The 22,342-nt window shown below is 48.1% G+C and overlaps 1 protein-coding gene across 4 annotated transcripts in view; it reads left to right on the top strand.

Annotated features, from left to right (window-relative positions):
* Positions 1-22,342, top strand: part of ASTN2 (astrotactin 2) — an 853,772-nt gene that overhangs the window by 277,126 nt on the left and 554,304 nt on the right. For all 4 annotated transcript variants that reach the window (XM_025432065.3, XM_025432067.3, XM_025432064.3 and 1 more), the window contains one exon: positions 14,699-14,806. In XM_025432065.3, coding sequence (XP_025287850.1) covers positions 14,699-14,806 — 108 coding nt within the window. The remainder of the gene's footprint in view (positions 1-14,698; positions 14,807-22,342) is intronic.

Below are 22,342 nucleotides of genomic sequence, written 5' to 3'. Positions count from 1 at the left end.
TTAGCAGTCTTTACGTTCTGTCTCCCTTTCTGATATTTCCCACACATTTCTTCTCCCTTCCCTTATTTTCCCTTTCACTATTATTTATATTCCCCAAATGAATGAGAACATATAATGTTTGTCCTTCTCCGACTGACTTACTTCACTCAGCATAATACCCTCCAGTTCCATCCACGTTGAAGCAAATGGTGGGTATTTGTCATTTCTAATAGCTGAGTAATATTCCATTGTATACATAAACCACATCTTCTTTATCCATTCATCTTTCGTTGGACACCGAGGCTCCTTTTTGGATCCTTCTTTCCCTTCCTGGTGGCAGTGGTTGATCTGAATCCATCCATAGGGTCCTCAGACCAGAAAGGCTGCAGTTTTCTTGATATTTCAAATGCTCTGAGCCAGACTGCAGCCATGACCTACACTCAGGATAAAGCTTGAAACCTGGGAAATTTACCTGTGCTTCCTGCTTTCTCCATGCTTCAACTCTTTCCAAAACATACCTGTTCATATTTCGTTTCCAGAATCCTCAGGTGTGTGTGTGTATGTGTGGCGGGATGGGGCAGGGGAGGGGGGGGGGCTTTCTTTCTTTCTTTCTTTCTTTCTTTCTTTCTTTCTTTCTTTCTTTTCTTTCTTTCTTTCTTTCTTTCTTTCTTTCTTTCTTTCTTTCTTTCTTTCTTTTCTATCTTTCTTTTTTTGGTTTTAAATGTATTGTTATCTGTAGGAGAGTAGGCCCATTAATATATTACCCCTCTGGACCATAAGCAGACCCTCTGCTCTATTTCATAGTAATCATTTTGCAAATACAGATTGCATGATTTTTACCACCATTCTTAAAATTAGTATTGGATCCAAGTATTTTCTATATATCTCATTATCATCATGGCCCATTTAATGTTCCAACATAATTAACCATTCCCTTCAAGTTGGGCATTAAGGTTATTTTCCACTTTCCTATATTTATAAATAACATTGCAATGAGTATAATGCTGCATAAAGCCTTTCCTATATTTAGGATGGTCTCCTTAGGGTGAATTCCCAGAAGTGGGTCAAAAAGGATGAATATTCTTAAGGCTCTTTTTTATATTGCCAAATTGCTTCCCAAAAGGGCCATACAAATTTGCACTGCTTGCAACAATTTAGGAAAATGATTATTTCATAAAACCTTTGCCAGTACTGGATATTATTAAACTAAGAAATAACACTTATATTTCAAAAGGTAAAAAATTATAACCAAGAATTTATGAACACATATACACGTAATATTTTAATGTCAGAAAATAGATTTTTTCTGGTTCTGTGACCAGAGACTCTAAAATGAAATAGATGTATTACAGAGAGGAAGACTCTGAAAAACTAAATTCTGAGCAAATAATCACAGAAAATTATGATGGAGGAGAGATTTGGGAAGCTTAGAGGGAAAACATTTCTTTGCACAGGAAGCTCAAAGATGAAAAACAGGCCCAAAATGCATGAAAGTTCAGCCCAAACTTATGAGAATACTTCCAGGAAGGCTGAGCTTTCAAATTTGTCAGTTCATGGTGGAAAATTTTGGAAAAAAATAAAAAAAGAAGAAGAAGAAGGAAAAATGAAAAGAAAAGAAAATAAGCTTTTAAAATTGCCTTTGGAATAATAAGAACAAGAAAATGATTGTCCCATTGCATGAATCAACTGAAACCTTATTACCAGATGAAAGTATAAAACTAAATTCATTCTGAATCTGTCAGATATGTCACTTATATCAAGAAAGAATCTGAAAACTAGAAAAGGGAGAATAAAGATATTTCATAAGAAATTCAGTGCTAACATACAGAGGAAGTACTAAGTATTTACTTTGAAGTGTCTGCCTCAATTTCAGTCCCCAGACTCAAGCAAATTACTTTTCCAGGGCTGACGGGATGTGACGATAGATGTTTAGAACACAGAGTTAGTTATATTCTTAGAGGAATCAGGGGTAAGTAGAGAAGCTTCCACAATTCTGAAGGACAAATGGTATCCTCCTTTCAAATAGGTGAAGCACTTTTGAAACTTGATTTGATTCCCAAGAATGAGGTCCGTTGGTCAAATTCACATAGTGAGCATATGTGAAAGGAAGTTGGAAGCTCTCGGAGCCATCGTGGGTTCACTAAGAATAAATCGTGCCTAACAAACTACATTTCTACCTTGGATAGATTTGTGATGTGAGTTCAGGGAGATACCACAGACACAGGATATCCAAATGTCAGCAAGCTATTTGTCAAAGCTTCTGTAGGTGTAGTGATTTTATATGTGTTTATCATCCCAATTAAGTGCAAGCTCTGTGATGGCAGGGAACATTTCAGTTTTAGTCCCCAGTGCGGATCTGCTTTCTGGAGCATTATAAGCTCTCCACAGATATTTTTGAATGAACAATATTTTGTTGTTGCTGTTTTCAAAGGAAGAAATTGTGGAGTGTTTGATAATGTAGTCAGATTCTTCAATTGTACTCAATTACATGGTCCCAAAGAGCTTTCATTGAGGGACCGATGTCAGTCTAAAGGAATTTTCTAACTATAAACGATCATATTTTATTCTTCATCTAGTTCTCCTCAGCACCAGTCTCCTTGCCGTACAGCAGGGAAGACCTGGCATGGGATAGAAAGAATAGCAAGAACCACTGTTCGACTTTCCAACCCATCCTTCCTCCTTCCTGGCTATGTGGCCTTTCCCAAGACAGATAATTCCTGCAAACATCAATTTCTTCATATTTAAAACAAAGGTATCAGCATTAATTTGTACTACATGTTTGACATGTTGCACACACTCCTTAACTCTTCATTCCTTTTTTTTTCATCTCCTTAGGGTGCCTTTCTCCAGGTCAGAGAGGTCATCTAGTCAGGGGATAATAAAAGGATGAGATCACAGGACTAGAACCCAAAAATATCTTGAGATGCTAGGAAGAGAGTGCCAAACTATACAGACATGATTGTGTAGTATAAATGTTCTTTGCTTTGGTTTAGAAGAAAAAAAAATCAATTCAATGAATACATGATGGGAAAGAGCAGATTTGTTTGCAGTGCATGGGAACAAAGAACTGAGACCTACTGAATACAAGTCAGCTGCCAGGAAAGTGCAAGCAGTCCTGGGCTGCATTATTATAAGACTCATGTTCAGATAAATGGAAGTGGTAGTTCATTTCTGCTCTGTGGGGTCAGATTATACCTGGATTATCATGCCTAGGTCTGGACGTCATAAATCAAAAAGGACTTGAGCACACTGGGGTATGCTTGAAAAGAATATGACCAAATGAATTTGAAATATGGGATGCATATCAAAAACACTAAGATTGGAAAACTGTGATGTAACACCCAGTATTACAGAGGGTGTAGTGAAATAATTACCCCTGTATATAACTGGTCAAGATGAAATTGGTATAACCTTCCTGGAGGACTTCTTGACAATATGGTACCAAAACTTTAAATATATCAATACTCTTTGACCCAGCAGTTTGTCATTTTACTCTCAAGAAAATGCTACACATGGATGCCCACGGATGTGTAGAAAGATTTATCTTTGGGAACATGTGGTGCGATATTATAGTGAAAAATTGGAAACAGTATAAAATTCAAACAATAGGGAATTGATGAAGTGCATGATGATACATCGGTACAATGGAATATATTGCAGGCATTAAATGATACTGCAGTCAATACTTAATGACATGGGATAATGTATATGACATATTTTATGTAGCTTCATTTTAATTCCATAAGCAATCTCAATTCATTTTCCTTTTTTTAAGATTTTATTTATTTATTCATGAGAGGCATAGAGGGAGGCAGGTACATAGGTAGAGGGAGAGGCAAGCTCCCTGCAGAGATCCCGATGCAGGACTCGATCCCAAGACCCCAGGATCATGACCTGAGCCAAAGGCAGACACTCAAACACTGAGCCACCCAGGTGCCCCTCAATTCATTTTCAAGGGAAAAAAATGGAAAATAAGAAAAGTCAACAAAAAGAAGAAAATCTCAGTATTCAGAGAAACTCACTATTAACACATCGGTGGATATAGGTGTAGATATGTGTCCAGATGAAGATGGTGGTATACACATAAACCTAGATATGGATTAGAAGTGTGCATATACAGACATACATGATATATGAAATTTATGTAATAGCAAAAGTGCTAAGCATATAGCTGGATCCCAACATGTATTTCTGACATCAATGAATGAATCAATTTATTTATTTATTTTTTAAACCTAGATATTTTTAAACAAGACTCACAAGATGTGCTCAAGTTACAAGACGATAAAGTCTAGTTGTGAAAACATACCCATACAAATGCACAGTTAAAAACTAGAAATAAGGCAAAACTGTTGGGAGGGGGAGTATTAGCTTGATTATTACTTTCGTCTTTGTGCTTCCTAACTTGTTTTTTCTAATTTTCTACAACATACACACATTGACTTCGTAATCCAAAAGAGTCATAATTTTTGTAAAGCATACAATATAAGGGTTGGCTGACGGTATTAGGAGGAATATTTCACTCGAAGGGAAAGATTATAAATGGGCCCATGTGTGATCTTCAGGCAGCTGAAGGTCCTTCGTATGGGGTTATAGAATCACGTGAGCCTGTAACTCCAAAAGGACGGAGTCTAGAGGTGAAAATTGCTGGGAACTTGATTCTTGGCCAACCTCACGGACTAGAGTCTGCTCTCTTCCTCTGTGGTACCTTCTGTTGCCCCCGTATTCGTGTCTCTGCTCTACCGTTTATGAGATGTGTGACCTTGAACAAGTCACTTGTGGTGTCTGTGACCTTCAGGCTCCTCAGGTTGCAAATGGCGGTAGCAAAGTCTGTCTCATGCAGTTATTGTGAGGGTCAGAGGAGCTGCCGTTACTGGGAAGCCAGTAAAGATGTTAAGCGTTCTGTGATATTTGCCAGACATTACTGTCTTTTCCAGGCGTACAGCAGGTTAGTAACAGGACACACTCAGGGCCTGAGACTCTAGACACCCAGTTCATCTTTCCACTGCCTAGCGCTGCCTTATGGTGACAGGTAGGAAGGAGTGCAGATATTTTTGTAACACTGGACAAGGGAGTGTTCTGGTTACCTCCTGCTGCACAATACGCCACTCCAAACGTAATGCCTTAAGACAACAACCCTGTGTTCATGGATTCTAGGAGTCAGGAATTCATAAACGACAAAGTCCCTGCTCTACAATGACTGGGACTCAGCTGGAAATACTCCCAACATCTATGGGTGACTCAGGAGCTTGGAGGGGGGATCTTCTAGAACCTTCTTCTCTCTCAGCTCAGTGGGACTGTTGATGGCACCACTTACACATGACTCCTTCCTGTGGCTAAGACCTCTCGTGGTGCAGGGGCAGGTTTCCAAAGAAGGGGTAAGCATCTGAGTGTCAGTGTTTTCAAGAAAGCCAGGCAGCAGCTGCATGGCCTTTTATGACTCCTTCCTAGAGGTCATGCAGAGTCATTTCCTCTGCAGCCCTATTATTAAAAAAAAAAAAATCCTTAAGACAGCCCAGGTTCAAGGTTAGATAGAGGGGGTTGAGGCGGAGCAGGCTTCACCTTTTTGGTAGGGGGTGGCACGGGTCACATGGCCAAATAGAGTGTGGGGTGGGAGATTCTGTTATTGGCCTCTTTGCAAAATGCAGCCTCCCACAGGGAACAGCTGGATATTCCCGAAGACAAAGCTTTACTTTCCTGAGATGCTGAGTTAAGCTGGATCAAATTGCTTCTCTCCTGCATAGATATTTCTTTGGGCCAAAGTTTGGGGAGGAACTGAGATACCTCCATTCTTGGGCAGTGGGATGATTACCTCTGGGACGGCCACATTACATTCAAGTTTAAGTGAAGAATGAGCCTCCACTGCAGCAGTAAGAAAATTCATTTAAAAAAAATAAACATAACTTTTATTAAGTGTTTTTTAAAAATTACTAAGCGTTAGATGTTCAGAGGAGGAAAATTCTAAAATGCACATGAACAACAATAAGGAAAACATTTTAAATACCCTAAATGTTAACTACTCAGAAAATAGCCACTGTAGCACCTTAAATGTATTTCTTTCAATATCTTTGTATGCACATGTGTATGTATATGCGTACATTTATATACTTGAGTGGGTATGTGTTTTTGAAACAGAATAGGGTCGTTTTGCACTTACAGTTTTGAGGCATGCTTTTTAAAATTTAGTTTAGAATTCCAGATCATAAACATCTCAGATTGACTTTTACGTTTTTATTTTTTTAATTAAAATATTTTTATTTTCTATTACACATACTCAGTAGAATTCACACTAAATATCAGCAAATGTGTGTACATTTACACGAGTGGAATCTCTCTTTGCATTTTTCCCTGTGTATTTTTTCACTCAACAACATATCATGGAGAGGCTTGCACATCAATAAGTATACATTTGTGTCACTATATTTATTGTCACATATATTTCATGGAAATCTTTCTAAGAGTATTGCCATCACTTAAAAAAAAATCAGCCCCCTAAAAATGGGCCTCTAGGTCATTGCCTTTTTTTTTTCTGAATTAATTAACTGTCATTTTTAATTCTATTTTACCAAAAAAGATTTTTTAAACCATGATGATCAATGTTAACAGTTCAACGTGAATCTCAAGAATTTTATAAAATCCTCTTTCTTGGGGGATCAGGTAACCCAGGGTTTGAATCCATGTCTTACCACTCACTGGCTGTATGGTTGCAGATAAGGAGCTCAGTGTCTTCAGCCTCTGTTTGCAGGAATAGGGATGGAGTAAGTCACCTCTGGGCAAAGCGCCTGGCCTGTAGCGGTGCCCTGTGACATGTAGCAATTGTGGTCAGAGCCTCTCCAAGCGGTAGGTGCGTGTGGACATCTGTGGTTTAGCCCTAGAGCGCAGAGCATTCGTGAGTTGTGTGGTTTGGGGGTTGTGGGAAGTTGTGGCCGCTTTTGTCCTCTTCTGACAACTGGCACCATTTGTATTCCCCGGATGGCTGGGGGTCAGATGGGTTTTTGCATTCCCAAGCTACATATTTCTCTATCTGGTGCAGTTCTGGGCAATCTAAAAATGCAATATCGCTGTCACCAGCTCGAGGAAGACACGGAGCCTGAATAATTTAACATGTCACCACCATCCATCATGATACCAAGAGCGCGGGAGATGGAGTGTGGAGGGGTGGGTCTACCAGAGGCTGGCACAGCAGGTTTGTGGAAGGCCAGCATAGTCAGAGAAGGTAGATTTGCAAAGAAGAGCAGTGACTTAATTCTCACAGGGCCAGGAAAGACCATCGTCCCCTATCGTGCTCCAGACTTTCCCATAATTTGACTTTCAATTTGTTCAGTTGCCTTGCTTTGCCCCAGAGCAAACCTGGGGCATCAGGTTTTTTGTTTGCCATCAAATATCTATCCCCTCTTGGGAAAGCCTCTCAATGCCTCTGAATATCTTCATTTATTTATCAGTATCATTGAAATGATTCTTATGTAGAGAGGGCTTAGTTAGCGTCGTGCCTGGAATATCTTAATTGCTTCCCCAATTGCGAAGCTCCAGGAAGTCAGGCAGGTTTTGTGTGCTGCATTCACTGTCTTATCCTTAGCACCCAGAACAGCGTTTGGCACAGAGTGGGCACCTGGTCAGTAATTGCTAAGTGAGTGAATAAACAAATGGGGGAGTGCGGTGATTACTCCTGGTGGTGCCGGGGGCCAGGACTCCGAATGCCTGAGCTGGGCCCCGGGCAGCATGGCTCTGCGTTCCCCCTCCGTGTCCCCACATGCCTTCTCCCTGTGGGGGGTGGCTCTCACGTGCCCCCCATTCAACCCTTCTACCACCAGCCTTGTGATGTTACAAAGGGGCCCTTGGTTTTAGCATTTTATGTGTTGGGGTAACGTTCACATTCCATAAAATCAACCACGAACTCTTTTAAAGTGCATAAATCATTGCCGTTTGGTACGCTCACACGCTTGCACAACCATCACCTGCATCTGGTTCCAAGACATTTCCATCATCCCAAGAGGAAACCTCAAGTATTTGTTGGCAGTCACTCCCTCTTCCCCTCCTCTGTCTACCCAGCCCAGACAGCCACAGCTTTGTGTCTCAATGGATTTACTAATTCTGGATGTTTTATGTAAATAGAATCATAAAATATACGACCTTCTATGTCTGGCTTCTTTCCCTTAGCAGAACCTTTGCAAGGTCCATCCGTGTTGTAGCAGGTGTTCGCCTCCTTTTACGGCTGAGTGATAGTCCCTTTTGTGGATACAACACATTTGGTTTTTCCGTTCATCAGTCGATGAGCATTTGTGTTGTTCCGCCCCTTTGGCTAGTGTAAGTAGTGCCGTAATCAACATTCGTGTACACCTGCTTACGTGAATACCCTACCTTCAGTTCTTTTGGGGTATGCCTATGAGCAGAATTGCTGGGCCCTGTGGTAGTTTGGGGTTTAGCCTCCTGAGGAACTGTCAAACTGTTTCCCAAGCCTTGTCCACGTCACTTGGCATTCTCATCAGCCTTGCACGAGGATTCCCATTTCCCTATAGCTTCTCTAACACCTACTATTTTCTTATTATTTTGATTATGGCCAACCTCTTGGATGTGAAATGGTGTCTCATAGTGGCTTTGATTTGCATTTCCCTGATGACCAGTGACTCACCTTTTCATGAGAACAGAGGGTTGTAAAATCAGACAAAAGTCAGGTTCAAACTTGGCGGCTCTTCCATATGTGATGGGTGTGATCTCTGATAAGCAACATCAAGAATATGCAGGTCGGCTTGCCCCTCAAGAAAATTGAGGTGGTACTTACCTCCCTGGTCTCTTGTGAAGGGCACATGGGCTACTGCATAGGACGTGCCCAGAGCAGCACTTATCACACAGGAGAATGTGCCTCACCGTCTTCTTCAGGCTGCGTCCCAGACCCTTCAGGACCAGAAGAACCAGGGGAACGTTACCCGAACATCTTCACAAGGGTGAGGATGGTGCCAGTTCCTCTCCTCTTTTCTTGCCAGTCCCGGGCCATTCTCATGTCCTCTCAGCCCTAAATGGAAATACTCGAGTAGTCCTGTATAATTAATGGCTGCACTTTACTTCACGAAATCACCAATTTCATATTAAAATGATAGCAGAGGGGGCCCTTTGCTGTCTGTCTGAATCCTCTCCAAGTTCATGTGTAATTGGCCTGTGGCCCCTGCAGCTTATATGGACGTTCAGAGGCTGCAGGACTTGGGTGTCTGCCACCTGCCGAGGGTGTCCCGGAAGCCAGAGCCCCGCGCCCACCCGGCAGCACTGCCTTTTCCTCTATTAACCCGGGCAGACAGTGAATGAATGAGGACCGCGCCCCCACCCTCACTTCTTTGGTCTTCATGCTGTTTACATACATGCTCTCAGTTTCCTCGCAATGACCGTGTGAGCTGCGGACTGCTGTTCCCCTGTCCAAGGTGAACTCAGAGAGGGTAGATGCCTCACCCACGTTCACACAGCTAATAGGTAAGGCCCAGATTAGAACTTGTGTCAGACCCCAGTGTGGTAGTGGGTTTCTACAGAAGTGCATTACCTCTTGTGGTTCATGGATGACATCAGGGTAGAAACCTGCTAGACTCTAAGTGTTTGAGGACACAGACCATGGCTATTTGATGTCATTAATATAAAAAAATAAAGATTTGGGATCCCTGGGTGGCTCAGTGGTTGAGCATCTGCCTTCGGCTCAGGGCGTGATCCTGAGGTCCCAGAATGGAGTTCCACATCCCGCTTCTCCCTCTACCTGTGTCTTTGCCTCTCTCTGTGTATCTAATAAACAAATAAAATCTTTAAAAAAAGATTTAATACCTTAGTGGGGTCTTGACTCACTCATCTCTCTCTGTGGCCAGATCCCCGCCCTTAATTATACCTGTTTTCTAATGCCTCCAGAAGTAATGACCTCTGATGTGGTGGGCATTTGCAATGCAGCTGGTCTATATTGCGATGTGCTGTAAGAGTAAAATATACGCTGGATTTCAAAAGCTTACCGTGAAAAAAATATATATAAAATATTTTACTAATGATAATTTTATGTTAATTGCATATTAAAATATGATTTTTAATATATTGGGTTAAATACTATATATTCTGAAAATCAATTTTACCTGTTTGTTTTTTCCCATTTTCTTAAAGATTTGTGTATTTTTTTAGTTGAGAGAGAGAGAGAGAGAGAGATAAGGGGAGGAAGTTATGGGCAAGAGCAGGGGGAGGGACAGAGGGAGAGAATCTCAAGCAGACTCCCTGCTGAGGGCAAGCTCTATACTGGGCTTGATCTCATGACTCTTAGATCAGGACCTGAGCCAAAATCAAGAGTCGGATGCTTAACCCACTGAACCACCCAGGCGCCCTGTTGTTTCTCTTTCTGATGTGGTTACTGGGGCATTTAAAATGACATATGCAGCTTACATTAGATTTCTATTGGACAGGTTGGTGTGGAGACAACTTCTCTTAGCCTCAGCTTCTACTCTGGAAATGGTAGCTTGGTACCTACAGGAAGGAGGTGAGGTCAGAGGTGTGGGAGTAGAGGGAACTGGAGAAGACTTCGTGGTAGTCAGGGGCATGATGACCATGTGCTTGGGCATGTGGGATGGTGGAGGCATCACTAGGATCCAGCTAAGCCTGAATGGTGTTCTCACCAATAATACAAGTGCACAGGTCTAAGGGGGGAGCTGCAAGAAGCCGAAAATGCTCCCTACTGGTGTTGGGAGCAAGTAACACCTGCTAATCCTCATAGGTCAAATCATCAAGTTCTTGCCGGTGTGTGCACACACATGCACACATGCATGCACACACACACACACGTGCATGTGCACACAGTGTCCCAGGCCGTTTAGCCACAAGTCAGGTTTTGCAGGTAGGCGACCTAATTTAGTCTCCGCTCCCCTGCTTACTACCTCACATCAGCTCCTGAGACGCAGTTTATTCACCTCTAAGACAAGGTGCGTAATGCCTTCCTTACAGGGATGGCTGTGGACATTTAATGAACTATCTGTTCATATTTTATCATACGCTGCTATAGGGACCAAGGGAATAAACGCTGCAGCCATTGTCTGGATTTGAATTGTGGTTCTACTACCGACAAGCTGTGTGACCCTGGGCAAATTACTTAATTTCCTTGTGCCTTCATTTCCTCATCCATTAAAAAGGGAATAAAAGTAGTAACCTCCTTCGTAGGGTTATTTAAGGATTAAACAAGTGAATACACATAAAGAGGTAGAGCAGTGCCTGGCAGAGACAGTGCTATGCAATGGTTAGCTTTTGCCTGGTGACTTTCTCTTACCCCTGCTGGATTGTCCTGATAGGGAAAGGTCCCTGTCTGAGTCCTGTCTGTCATGTTCACCAAGGCAGGAGCACAGTAGCTCATTTGTTTGGGAGAGGAAGGAAAATGAGAGAGAGAAGGAGGGAGAATTTGGCTGGAACGGTTTAAATAGGAGGGGTGGTGGAGCATGGAGGGGGAGGGGGAGGTGTCTCAGGCCGACTCCTCCTGAGCGGATCCCTGCCTCCCTTTTTCTCTGATGCCCAAACACAATAGGAAGTATGACAGATGCTTTCTGTACATAAGGCAGCTATTGTATCCAACGGCTTCATTTTCCCCTTGGCCAAGAATTACGTGTAGATGAACACAAACCCTCCCTTCCTCCCTCCTTCCTTCCCAATTCCTTCTTTCCTCCCTCCGTTCATTTGTTCATCCATTGCTTCCTTCCTTCCTTCTTTCCTTCCTTCCTTCCTTCTTACCTTCTCTTTCCTTTTTCTGTAACAGTAAAATATTTCTTTTTTTGAAGATTTTATTTATTTATTTATTTATTTATTTATTTATTTAATTTATTTTTAAGAGATACAGAGAGAGAGAGAGAAAGAGGCAAAGACACAGGCAGAGGGAGAAGCAAGCTCCCTGCAGGGAGCTTGATGGGGGGACTGGACCCCGGGGTCATGACCTGAGCCAAAGGCAGCTGCTCAACCGCTGAGCCACCCAGGTACCCAGTAAAATATTTCAATGGCAGTTGAAAAAGCCTTCCTGGCCTTTGGAGACCTCTGCTCTTTTGCTGCTTCCAGAGTACCATGGGGCCTCCGTCAACTCCATTTCAAAGGAGAGCCTTCAAATGAAGGGCTGCATCTAGTAGAATCCGGAGTCTCCTGCTGTCTCCAGCCCCCCCCCCCCCTTAATTGCTGGAGGTTGGGGATGTTGACACTAAGGGGCAGGGACACAGTCAAGGACAAAGATCAGACATTGTTGTTCCCTATAGTCTCCCCTCCATGACAACCTACCATCTCAGGGAAGGGAGAGGGCAAGCATTAATCTTCCCATTTCACAGAGCATTAATTTGAGAGACAGTGTCACAAATGGTTAAACATTTGAACTTGACCATCAGTCACACATGGGTCCCAGGTCCAACTTCACTCATTATTAGCAGATCATTTTCTCTTTCTGAAACATGGTCGCTTCACCTGTAAAGTGGGCATCAGTAAACCTCCCTCCAAGGAGTACTCTGAGTTTGGAATGGGAAGATGGATATGGTTAAAGGACAATCCGCCTTCGCTAAGGTTGCCTCCTGAGGTGTTTCCAGGAAAGTAGTTTGCTTTCTAGAAAGCTCAGATGTGGAGCTGGACAGACCAGCCCTGAATCCTAATTCCCATACTCATCAGCTGAGTGACTCTTGGCACATATGTAACTTTGCCCACACATGTCTTTCTGTCTTTGTTCTATTATCTAATTTGTTAATTACACTTAAAAAAAAGATTTTATTTATTCATGAGAGACGCAGAGAGAGGCAGAGACACAGGCAGAGGGAGAAGCAGGCTCCTTGCAGGGAGCCCGATGGGGTACTCGATCCCAGGACCCAGGATCATGCCTTGGGCTCCACCACTGAGCCACCCAGGCGTCCCAATTACACTTTTGTTATGAGTATATCATGAAGAGAATTGTATGCAATAATGTATCAGCATCTTCTAAGCACATAGCAGATCACTCACCATGTTACTGGAATGAATGAATGAATGAATGAATGCACCGTAACTGTATTGCAGACGGAGCGTCTTCCAGTGCGATTTATGAATACTGAGTGTCCCGTAAGAGGAAATGGTGTAAGAAACTCTTCTTTGCATTGAGCAACGTTCCCCTCTGATCTATGGTTTCCTTTTCCTCGGGTAGAACTTCCGAGTAGGTAATAGGTTTGCGTGGTGCTTGATTCAGAAGATGCAAGATATTTATATTTCATATACTTTATAAATCTGTCCCCTGCCTTCAGCCACTTCTCCATCCAAGACAGCCGCTGCTGCTGGGTCCTTGACGCTCCTCCCAGAGACAGTCAGTCGATGTCCGCATCTGAGGATCTGTACCCAAACCACAGGCCCCTGCTTCCCGCCCGCCGTGCGCCCCACCATGCTCTAAGCTCTCCTCTCACTGTCTCCTCTCTAGAGCAGAGAGCTCACCAATGCTTTAATCTCTTTAATTCTCCTGCACTCTGTGCTTCTTTTTGTTAACAACAACAAAAAATACATAATATAGAAAAGCACAAAGACAATAAAAAAAAATATCTATTCCTCCCTGCGGAATTAACTGCTGTTAGTATTTTGGCCTATTTCTTTCGGGCCTTTTATCTTTCTCATCTTTGGCATCCAGTGCTCATGGCGTGTGAATGCATCGCCCATCGACCTCCACATTCATGAGTGTGTCTCTGCAACATGCCTTGCTCCCCCCTCCTCCCCTCATCCCCACTGCCCCCTGCCTCACCCACACCCTCATGGCCTCTCACTGAGCCTCCTGGCTTCCTCCCCTCCGCAGCACCCCTTCTGAGGCCTGCGCGTCCCTGCCACGTCCTTCGTGCTGCACAATGAGCTCACCCCTTGCCCTGGAACCTTCTGTGACACCCACGTAAGGCCCCTCGTCCTCAGTGTGGCACTCAGGGACTTCACTGTGGGGCTCCTGTGGTCCTTCCCGTCAGCACTGCACTCAGCGTGGCCACCATCCCCAGGGATGCTCTAGCTCTCACCTTTCCCTGGAACTCCCATTTTCTGCCACTGAAGCCCCATTCATCCTTCCAGCCCTGACTTAAATCCCCCTTCCTCCATAAAACCTTCCCCGGCCCTCCGTGTTGGGATGGATTGCTCTCCCCCATATTCTCAGCATCTCATTGTGTGGAAAAACAGAACCATGAATTAGGGTAAAGGCTCCTTAGGATCCCATTTGTCTCCTTGACTAGCTTATGATCCCCTGGCTGGCAAGGGGCTGGGCTATATCTATCTTTGTACCTCCAGGCTCTGGCTCTTGGCCTGGCATATAGGAAGCTCTTGCTTGAAATGTGTGTGGAATTAAGTTGCCTGAAGTGTTTTCCTAGAGGCAACCTCATCATACGAAGCAATAATCACAGCTATCCGTTAGTTAGGACCCACCCCGGGACAGATATTTTATGCATCATATCTCCTTTAATCTTCATAGCAACCCTACAAGGTCAATAGCTATGGTCCCCGTTTTATTAAGAGAGAACCCAGCACTCAGAAAGGGGAGGCGTCCCCTCAAGGTCACACAGCTCGCAGCTGCCAAGTCATGGTTAGAACCCAGACCCGCCTCACCGCAGAGCCCGGGAGCCCATCCATAAATCATGCCAGCTCCTGGGTCACTTGGGATTTCCAGAAGGAAGTCTGGGGATGGGGTTGCTGATCTTTGGGTCGGAGGAGGGATTTAACAAGCTGCAGGAGGCTTATGTGACTAATGGATTGCTCTTCCTTTCAGGGGGAATCAGCTTTGGGAGAACCAAGGGGACTTCGGGTTCAGAGGCAGATGATGAAACGCAGCTGACGTTTTATACGGAGCAGTACCGTAGTCGCCGCCGCAGCAAAGGTAAGGGAGTCTTTGGGAAGGTTCCAGAACCCGCCAGCATTAGTAGGAGGAAAGCCTGGGAGGCAGACACCTTGCTCAGTGACACACCTCAACTTTTCCTCGACCCGGTCTTGGTCCGGTTAACACAGCCTGGCATCCGAAACCCGGGCTAGACGAGTGACGGTTACTTATGGCTTCTCCTTCCATTCTTCGTTTGTTCTCTGTCCTCATTCCTCAAAGCATTTGGGGAAGATTTTTTAAGTTTATGCGGTCTAAAAAAAAAAAAATCCAGCGCTGGAATGCAATAAGTAAGGGAACCCGGTTGAAAGCAAAATAGGAATAAGGAAAATTATTCAAACCCAGGTTAGATCAATGCAGGGGGATCTACGCCAGGCTGTGCCGCGTGTTCTTAGGCGGAGCTGGCAATTCAACGCAGAGATTTAGCAATCAGAGTGCGAAGGGAGCATGCTCCGTGATACGATGTGCAGGGTCTATGGGATAGAACCGTGTATTTGTTCAGGAAATTCTCTTCCCCTGACGCCGAGGCCAGAGAGAACGTTGTCTAGTTGTTTCCTCCCAAGAGGACTCCTTTTGACTCTCCAGACGGCGTCTCCAACAGATGAAATCCATAGCGAGGCCCAGTCATTTCTCACAATGGTGCTCCAGGGGAGGAGGCGTCCGATGCAGAAGCAGGTCTCCATGAAGGCCTCACGGCACCTTGGGGCTGAGGTCCCCGCTTCTCTGAGGATCACACATGCTCTCAAGGCGGAGACTAGAGCGTATTTCAGGCAACCACCTGTGCGTGTCATTCTTCATCCCTGTTTTATAAGGATGGGGAAGTGGCAAGGTCAAGGTTGCCGTGTTGGAGGAGAACAGGGTTGGGGGGGGGGGGCGGGTACGTGCACATATTCCTTGCCAATGATTAAGGAGAGATCCAAGAACTTAGACGGGGGCCCAGAAAGGAGTAAGGGTCCTCTGGCAAATCAAGACATGTTGACCCCGTCCCCCCCATCTGACGCATCCCCCCCGGCCCTCCCACCTGACCCCGTCCCCTCCATCTGACCCCATCCCCCCTGGCCCTCCCACTTGACCCCGTCCCATCCATCTGACCCCATCCCCTCCGGCCCTCCCAGTTGACCCCATCCCCCCATCGGACCCGTCCCCCTGGCTCTCCCACCTGACCCCGTCCCTACCGGCCCTCCCATCTGACCCCATCCCCCCCAGCCCTCCCGCCTGAACCCGTCCCCCCCCACCTGACCCCATACCCCTGGCCCTCCCACTTGACCCCGTCCCCCCCAGCCCTCCCACCTGACCCCGTTCCCCCCATCTGACCCCCGCATGGAAGTGAGCTGAAGAGGTCCTGGGGGGAGGGTAGATGGAAGAAGTCTTGTGGAACAGTTCTGCGTGCTTTCCATGCATGCACCGTGGGCACTTGAAGAGCATGGGTCCCATTGCTTCTCTTGGCAACTTTTGCTCTTGGGCAGCTTATCTATCTTCCCTGTACCTCAGTTTTGTCATCTCTAGAATGGGCCTCATGATTGCCTCGTAGACTTGGGGATGAGTTTTGGTGAGGTTATAGAAAATGTTTGTCAAGGGGGCTCCTGGGTGGCTCGCTGAGTCGAGCGTCCAGCTCTTGGTTGCAGCTCTGGTCGGGAGCTCAGGGTCCTAGACTGAGCCTTGTGTGGGGATCTGCGCTCACTGGGGGTTCAGCTTGGGGGTCCTGGCCCTCTGCCCCGCCCCAACTCACGTTCTCTCTCTCTCTCTCTCTTTCTCTCAAATAAATAAATCTTTAAAACACAGTTTGTCACGGCACCTGGTACACACTAGGAGCAAACACAGTAGACGTAGTAATGTCAATTCAGTTGTCGTTGTGGGTTTTCCTACGTCCCTGCGCCTGGCACCTTTCACTGGAGGGCCCTGTGTGGGGAGTATCGCTTTGGACGCATCACCTGGGAAGGTTTTGCAGCCTCTGCAGTGACTGGAACATTCGGGCCTACCTCTCACAGCTTCCCAAGAAGCCTTGGCTCTCTGCTATCTGCTGCGTTGGAGGTTTTGAAGTCGGTGATGGATGATTCTTGACCTGTCTTCTCCCTCCCCCAACCCAGCAGCCAGAATGAGAGCGGGGGAAGTCGGTGGGTCTCCTCTGCACCATGGGGCTGTTTACAGCTAATTGGAAAAAAAACATTCATCACAGAGCACGCCTGTCATAAATCGGAGTTAAACTTTAAAAAGAAAAGCAAAAGCGAGCCACAGGACTCGAGATAAACGGCTTGGCTCAGTGCCTCCGTAGGCTGCAGCGGGGCCAGGCTGTGCTTCCCGGGCGGGGGGATGGGGCTGTGATGCCTCCCCGCTATGATGCTGAATCCCACTGGTCTCCCGCCTGATCCCCCCGGCCCTCCCACCTGACCCCATACCCCCATCTGACCCTGTCCCGCCCCCGCCCTCCCACCTGACCCTGTCCCCCCCAACCCTCCCACCTGACTCCATCCCCCCCCGGCCCTCCCACCTGACCCTGTCCCTCCCATCTGACCCCGTGTCCCCAGGCCCTCCCACCTGACCTTGTCCCCCGGCCCTCCCACCTGACCCCATCTCCCCCCCACCGCCCCCGGCCTGAACCCATCCCCCCTCCGCCCTGGCCCTCCTGCCAGCCCAGTGCCACTGCTTTGTCCCTCTGAAGGTCCCCTGGTGGTAGGTCCTCCCTCGCCTTGTGCTTCCAGCTGCATCTTTCTCTTCCTCCTCAGGGTTTTGGGATGCTCGCTTGCCTGATTGTTTAATTTCTATTTCTTATTCTTGTTCTCTCCTTTTCTTCTCTCTGTCCCTCCTCCCTGTATCACGGCTTCCTGCTCTTCATTCCTCCCTTGCCTTTGTTCTCTTCTGTGTTCTCTGCTGTTCTCTCCTTATTATCCTCTTCTCTCTTCCCTTTTCCTACCAATTTCCTGATGGATCCTTCCTTCCTTCTTCCCTTCCTTCCCCATTCCTCCCTCCCTCTCTCCCTCCCTCTCTCCCTCTCTCCTGTGCATACATTTCAAATATTTGTCAAGCACCAGCTGTGTGTCTGACACTCTTCTAGGCGTTGGGGACACAAATCAAGCAACAGTTTTTAAAAGACCTATGCTCGTGGAGCTTGTATTGTGTCAAACTAGAAATATGTTAGGTGGGGACAAAGGCACAGGAAAAAGCCTGCAGCAAGGAAGGGAGTGGATAGAGCAGGGAAGGGACTGCTGGTGTGGATGCCCTTTAGCGGAGGAGGTTACTGCACCCTCTTTTCAGGGGTGCAAGGAAGCCTCCCTGGCCCTGAGCGAGGTGGTGTCAGGGTTCCCGCTGCTGCTGCTCTGGTTCCTGGTGGGACATCGACCGTGAATTCGGTCCCAGTACAGCTTCTGCTCCAGCCAGACGAACTCAGGGCCGGTGCCTCTCCCTGCAGACCCCGCAGCCCCCCGGGAAGGGCTGCGACCCTTTTCTGCTTCTCGTCTGGGTATGGCGGGCATGGGGGCGGGCGGTGGGGAAGCAGCTTTCGGACTCACTGCCATGATGGGAGAAACGCAGGACACAGAGGTGAGCTGCGGGAAGTTCAGGAGGCCTCGGGGCTGAGCGAGCAGTGGTGCCGGGCACCAGAGCATGGGCGCTCGTGGGGGGCCGCCCCGTTGCCGGCCCCCACGCCACCTGCTCACGGTGCCTCCTTGAACATGGACCTCAGCCCCCACCTCCCTGTGTATCAGTGTCCTGCTCTGACAGGTGAGGACTAAGGTTCAGGCCCTCGGGGCAGTGGTGAGGACTGAGGTCCCTCTGCGTCCTGAGCCCGCAGGCCGGGGAAGGAGGAGGGAAGATGTGCGGGTGAAGGAGAGAAGGCTGCTCCGAAGGGAGCACCTGGTGAGCGTGGCCTGGATCTCAGGCCTCCTGCCAGCGTGAGTCACGCCCCCCTCCCGGCTTCTGATGCCCTATGTGAAGCCTACAGGGAGCCCGGGTCTCCCAGGTCCCTTCTCGCTGGCGCCAGCGGGACAGGCTGCGTGTCGGTGAGAATCCCTGGTCATGGGGCGCACTGGCCGCCCGTGCATCGTGTCGGCTCCCATCCCTGGTGCCTCTCTCCTTCCCTGGTCTTCTTTTCAGAGAGGGTGGCAGTCCCTCATCAGAGAGTGACTTCTGTCATCCAGTGTGGCTGCACCGTCACCCCCAGGACGGCCGGACTCCCAGCACGCGGCCCCCTCCCCTCTGCCATCCGCATCCTGCTCTTCTTTATAAACGCAGTGAGGCAGAAGCTCCCCGCGGTGCTCCCCTCCCACCCCCACCCGGGGCCGTGCAAGCCATCCTGGTTGTCACACCGGAAGGTGACCAAGTGCAAAGAGGTGGAAGAAGAGAGAGATAGAGGCACCAAGAAGGGCAGATCTCCGTGCTGGGGAGCCTGGGACCTCAATCCGTTCACCAGCCCCCCTTCCGTTCCAGCTGCAAACAAGACCTGGGCTGTGTGTCCCTCCCCAGGGGCAGGTGGCCTGGGATCAGGCCGTCAGCCGTCCCGGGGCTCGGGAGGAAGTCGGCGCCATGGGGTCATCCGAGGGCTGGGGGCCGTGGTTTCCAGTCCTGCATTTGCTCCCAGTTTTCTGTGTGACCTTGGCCCACAAGCTTGGCCCCGTCCCTGCCCGTGTGTGGGTCTCACCTGCCCCATCGATGAGTAGAGGTGGAAAGGTGGCCTCAAGAGCAAGTCAGCGAGCATTGGTGACGATCTCCCTGAGGGCCCCGTGCGGCGCTGGCGAAGGTGGTAGATACACTGGAAGATGAGGATTGGCCAGTTCCTCAGATGGTTCAGACTATCCCAGCCTTGGGACACACAAGACAGACAGAGGAACACTTGGGACATGTGGGAAGGCTTCCTGGAAGAGTGGGAACTGGACGCTGACCCTGGCCCAGACGTGGCCTTGTCTCTGCGCATCCATCCACATGACCCGAGCCCATCATCTCGGTATCCTTGGCTTTAAAATGGGGTGGCGGCCGCGCCCTCCTGGGGTGACTGCGAGGATCAGCCGGGAGCAGGAGCCACCCCTTTGTAACTGCCGCGCCCAGCAGCCAGCTCTCCCATGCCATCGCTGTCACCCCGGGGTCCCTCTCACCTCCATCCCTTGTTGCAAACCCTGAGATCCCCGTCCAGCCGTCTCACTCACCGCACTCCAGCCCGTTCTCAACCCTGCAGCCCGAGCGCACATTTCTAAAATGTAAATAGGGACCATGTCGCTTCTCCGCTTGGAAGCTTCCTCGGTCTTCACTCTGGTGTTGAGGATGGACGTGGTGAGCGGTCCCCCCGTTCCCCGGGGCTCTTCTCCAGCATGCCCATGTCTGCCCCACGGGGTCCTTCACAGACTCTCCCCCTGCCGCCCCCGCTCTCTGAATGGTGCCACCTCCTCTTAGATGGCATTTCTTCAGCCGTCCCGACCCATGTCCAATCCCTGCGTCATGCTGTAGTAGCTCCTGTGGCCTTACCCCTGTGCACACTTCATCCCCACTGTAATCTCCTGCGTACCAGTGACGATGTGTGCATCCCCCATGGACCTGCAAGCGTTGCGAAGCTAGGCACATGGCCTTCTGCACCTAGCTTCCCATCCCTGGCACCCAACATGGGGATGGGCCCATGGTGAGCACATGGGTTAACATTTTTGAATGAATGCTTCACGAATGAATGAAAGAGATTCCTGGCCAGGCGTCTGGATTATTGTAAGCGCCCAGGGTGGATGCTGCTTTTCTGTCTGCTGCTCTCATCTTTACTCACTCCATTTCCACTTGCAAGAACAGAGTCTGCGCTCCTTTTCTCTTCCCTGCTCCTGGTGAGCAGAACTGAGGCCTCAGCCCTGCCCGTTCTTCCTTTTCAAGGTCCCCAGGGAAGGACATCCCAGGTAGTGGGAGGAAGGCCCGGGGACTGGAGTTGAAAACCCAGACTGCCTGGTTCTTTGAGCATTCGGGGAGTGCGGGTGATTTGAAGGGATGTGACAAGTTCAGGAGGTTCCCCAGCAGAGAAGGCTACACCTGGGGAGGATGGTAGAGAGGACGTGGAGGGGAAGGAGAGAGGGAACATCTAATGGGGTTTTCCTACCTGGGTCTCTCTCTAGCATGTGCCATGAAAGAAGTAGAAGTGGTGTCGGATCCAGCCATAGACCTGGCGGTGAATCCTGACTTCACCTCCTCCCCTTGGTGTGGCCCTGGTGGGCTTCCCATCTCCAGGCACTTCCTTCTGTATAACACAGAGCTGTGGACACCTACCCCCCCGGAGTGAGCAAATCCAGAGGTGCGAGATCCCAGGACTCTGAAATTTTGTTCTTTCTCCTGAATTTTCCCTTTCCTTGAGAGCATCCTGAGCCCAAAATGAAGTCAGCTGAAATTGCATTTTTGGCAACAGGAGCTGCCGGAGAAGAGATTTATGGTGCAGTCTGAGAATCACCCCTGGCTTCCCCGAGTCTCAGGGGTGTTGTAAGGGAACGGGGAGTGTCATTCAGAGGCATCTGGTGTACCAGGTAGACCGCCGTAGGCAGAGAAGCGTCATAATCAGTCTGGTGAGCGGACACACAGGGAGGGAAACTGGGCCTGTCTGCTGGGACTGCCTCCATCACGAGTCAGCCACCTCTTTCTGTACACGGCCGCCATAAGCGTCTCCATCCTTGTAGGTCATGCAGTTACTGTTGGAACTACTCAACTCTGCGGCTGTTCCCTGAAAGCTACCAAAGATGGCACGCAAATGAGTGAACATGCGTGTATATCCTAAGGAAACTTTGTTTCCAAGAGCAGGTGCTGGTCCAGACTTCACCTGTGGCTCACAGATTGCTGACCCCCTGCCCTGAAACCTCCACATCCTACAGGTGGCCTTCACCTGGAGGAGCAGTGCAGGAAGCAAGAGGGAAATCTCACCATGCTCTGCGATGAATCTGATTTCCTATCGCGCGTGATCCTTCTGCCTAAAGGAGTCTATTTGTCAAGCGCAGAGGTCTGTGTATGGTCAAGTAGATAACCACTCAATCCGTCCCTTGTTTGGGCTTTGACAATTCTGACCATATCCCCCAGGACTGACTAATGAAGGAGCTGGATTTGATAGATTCCCATTGGGCAGAAGTTCACCTTTATTAACCAGAGATGACGCTGCACACGACCAAGGACAGCGGGCCCAGAGTCAAGAGATGTGCACTGAAGCCTGGACCCCTCCAGGTAACTCACTTGGTGACCCTGGTCAAGCAGGTACCCTCTTAGGGCCTCAGGTTCCTCTCTGTCAAACAAGGATATTTATGCCTCATGTCATCAGGTCTGAAGCTCATTCTAGTCTGACATATATTTATGGAATGATCAACCTTACTATAAGCATTGTGGGAAATAGGGCCTGGGCTGCCAGCCTCAAAGTGGTTATAAACTCCTAGGGGGTGCTGCAGTTCACGCAGAGAAGCAGTGCTGATCGGGAGAAGCCGGCGTATAATTGAAGGTCCAGATGAGAAGGGCAGATGGCCTGCCAGCCCCAGGCACAGTACTGAGCAGCAGACAGAGCAGCCACAGCTGCTGGAAGATTCTAGCAGCACAAGCACTCGGCGTGGG

Source organism: Canis lupus, chromosome 11 (assembly GCF_003254725.2).
Source record: "Canis lupus dingo isolate Sandy chromosome 11, ASM325472v2, whole genome shotgun sequence".
NCBI classification, from domain to species: Eukaryota; Metazoa; Chordata; class Mammalia; order Carnivora; family Canidae; genus Canis; species Canis lupus.
This window is presented reverse-complemented; position numbering and strand designations above follow the sequence as displayed.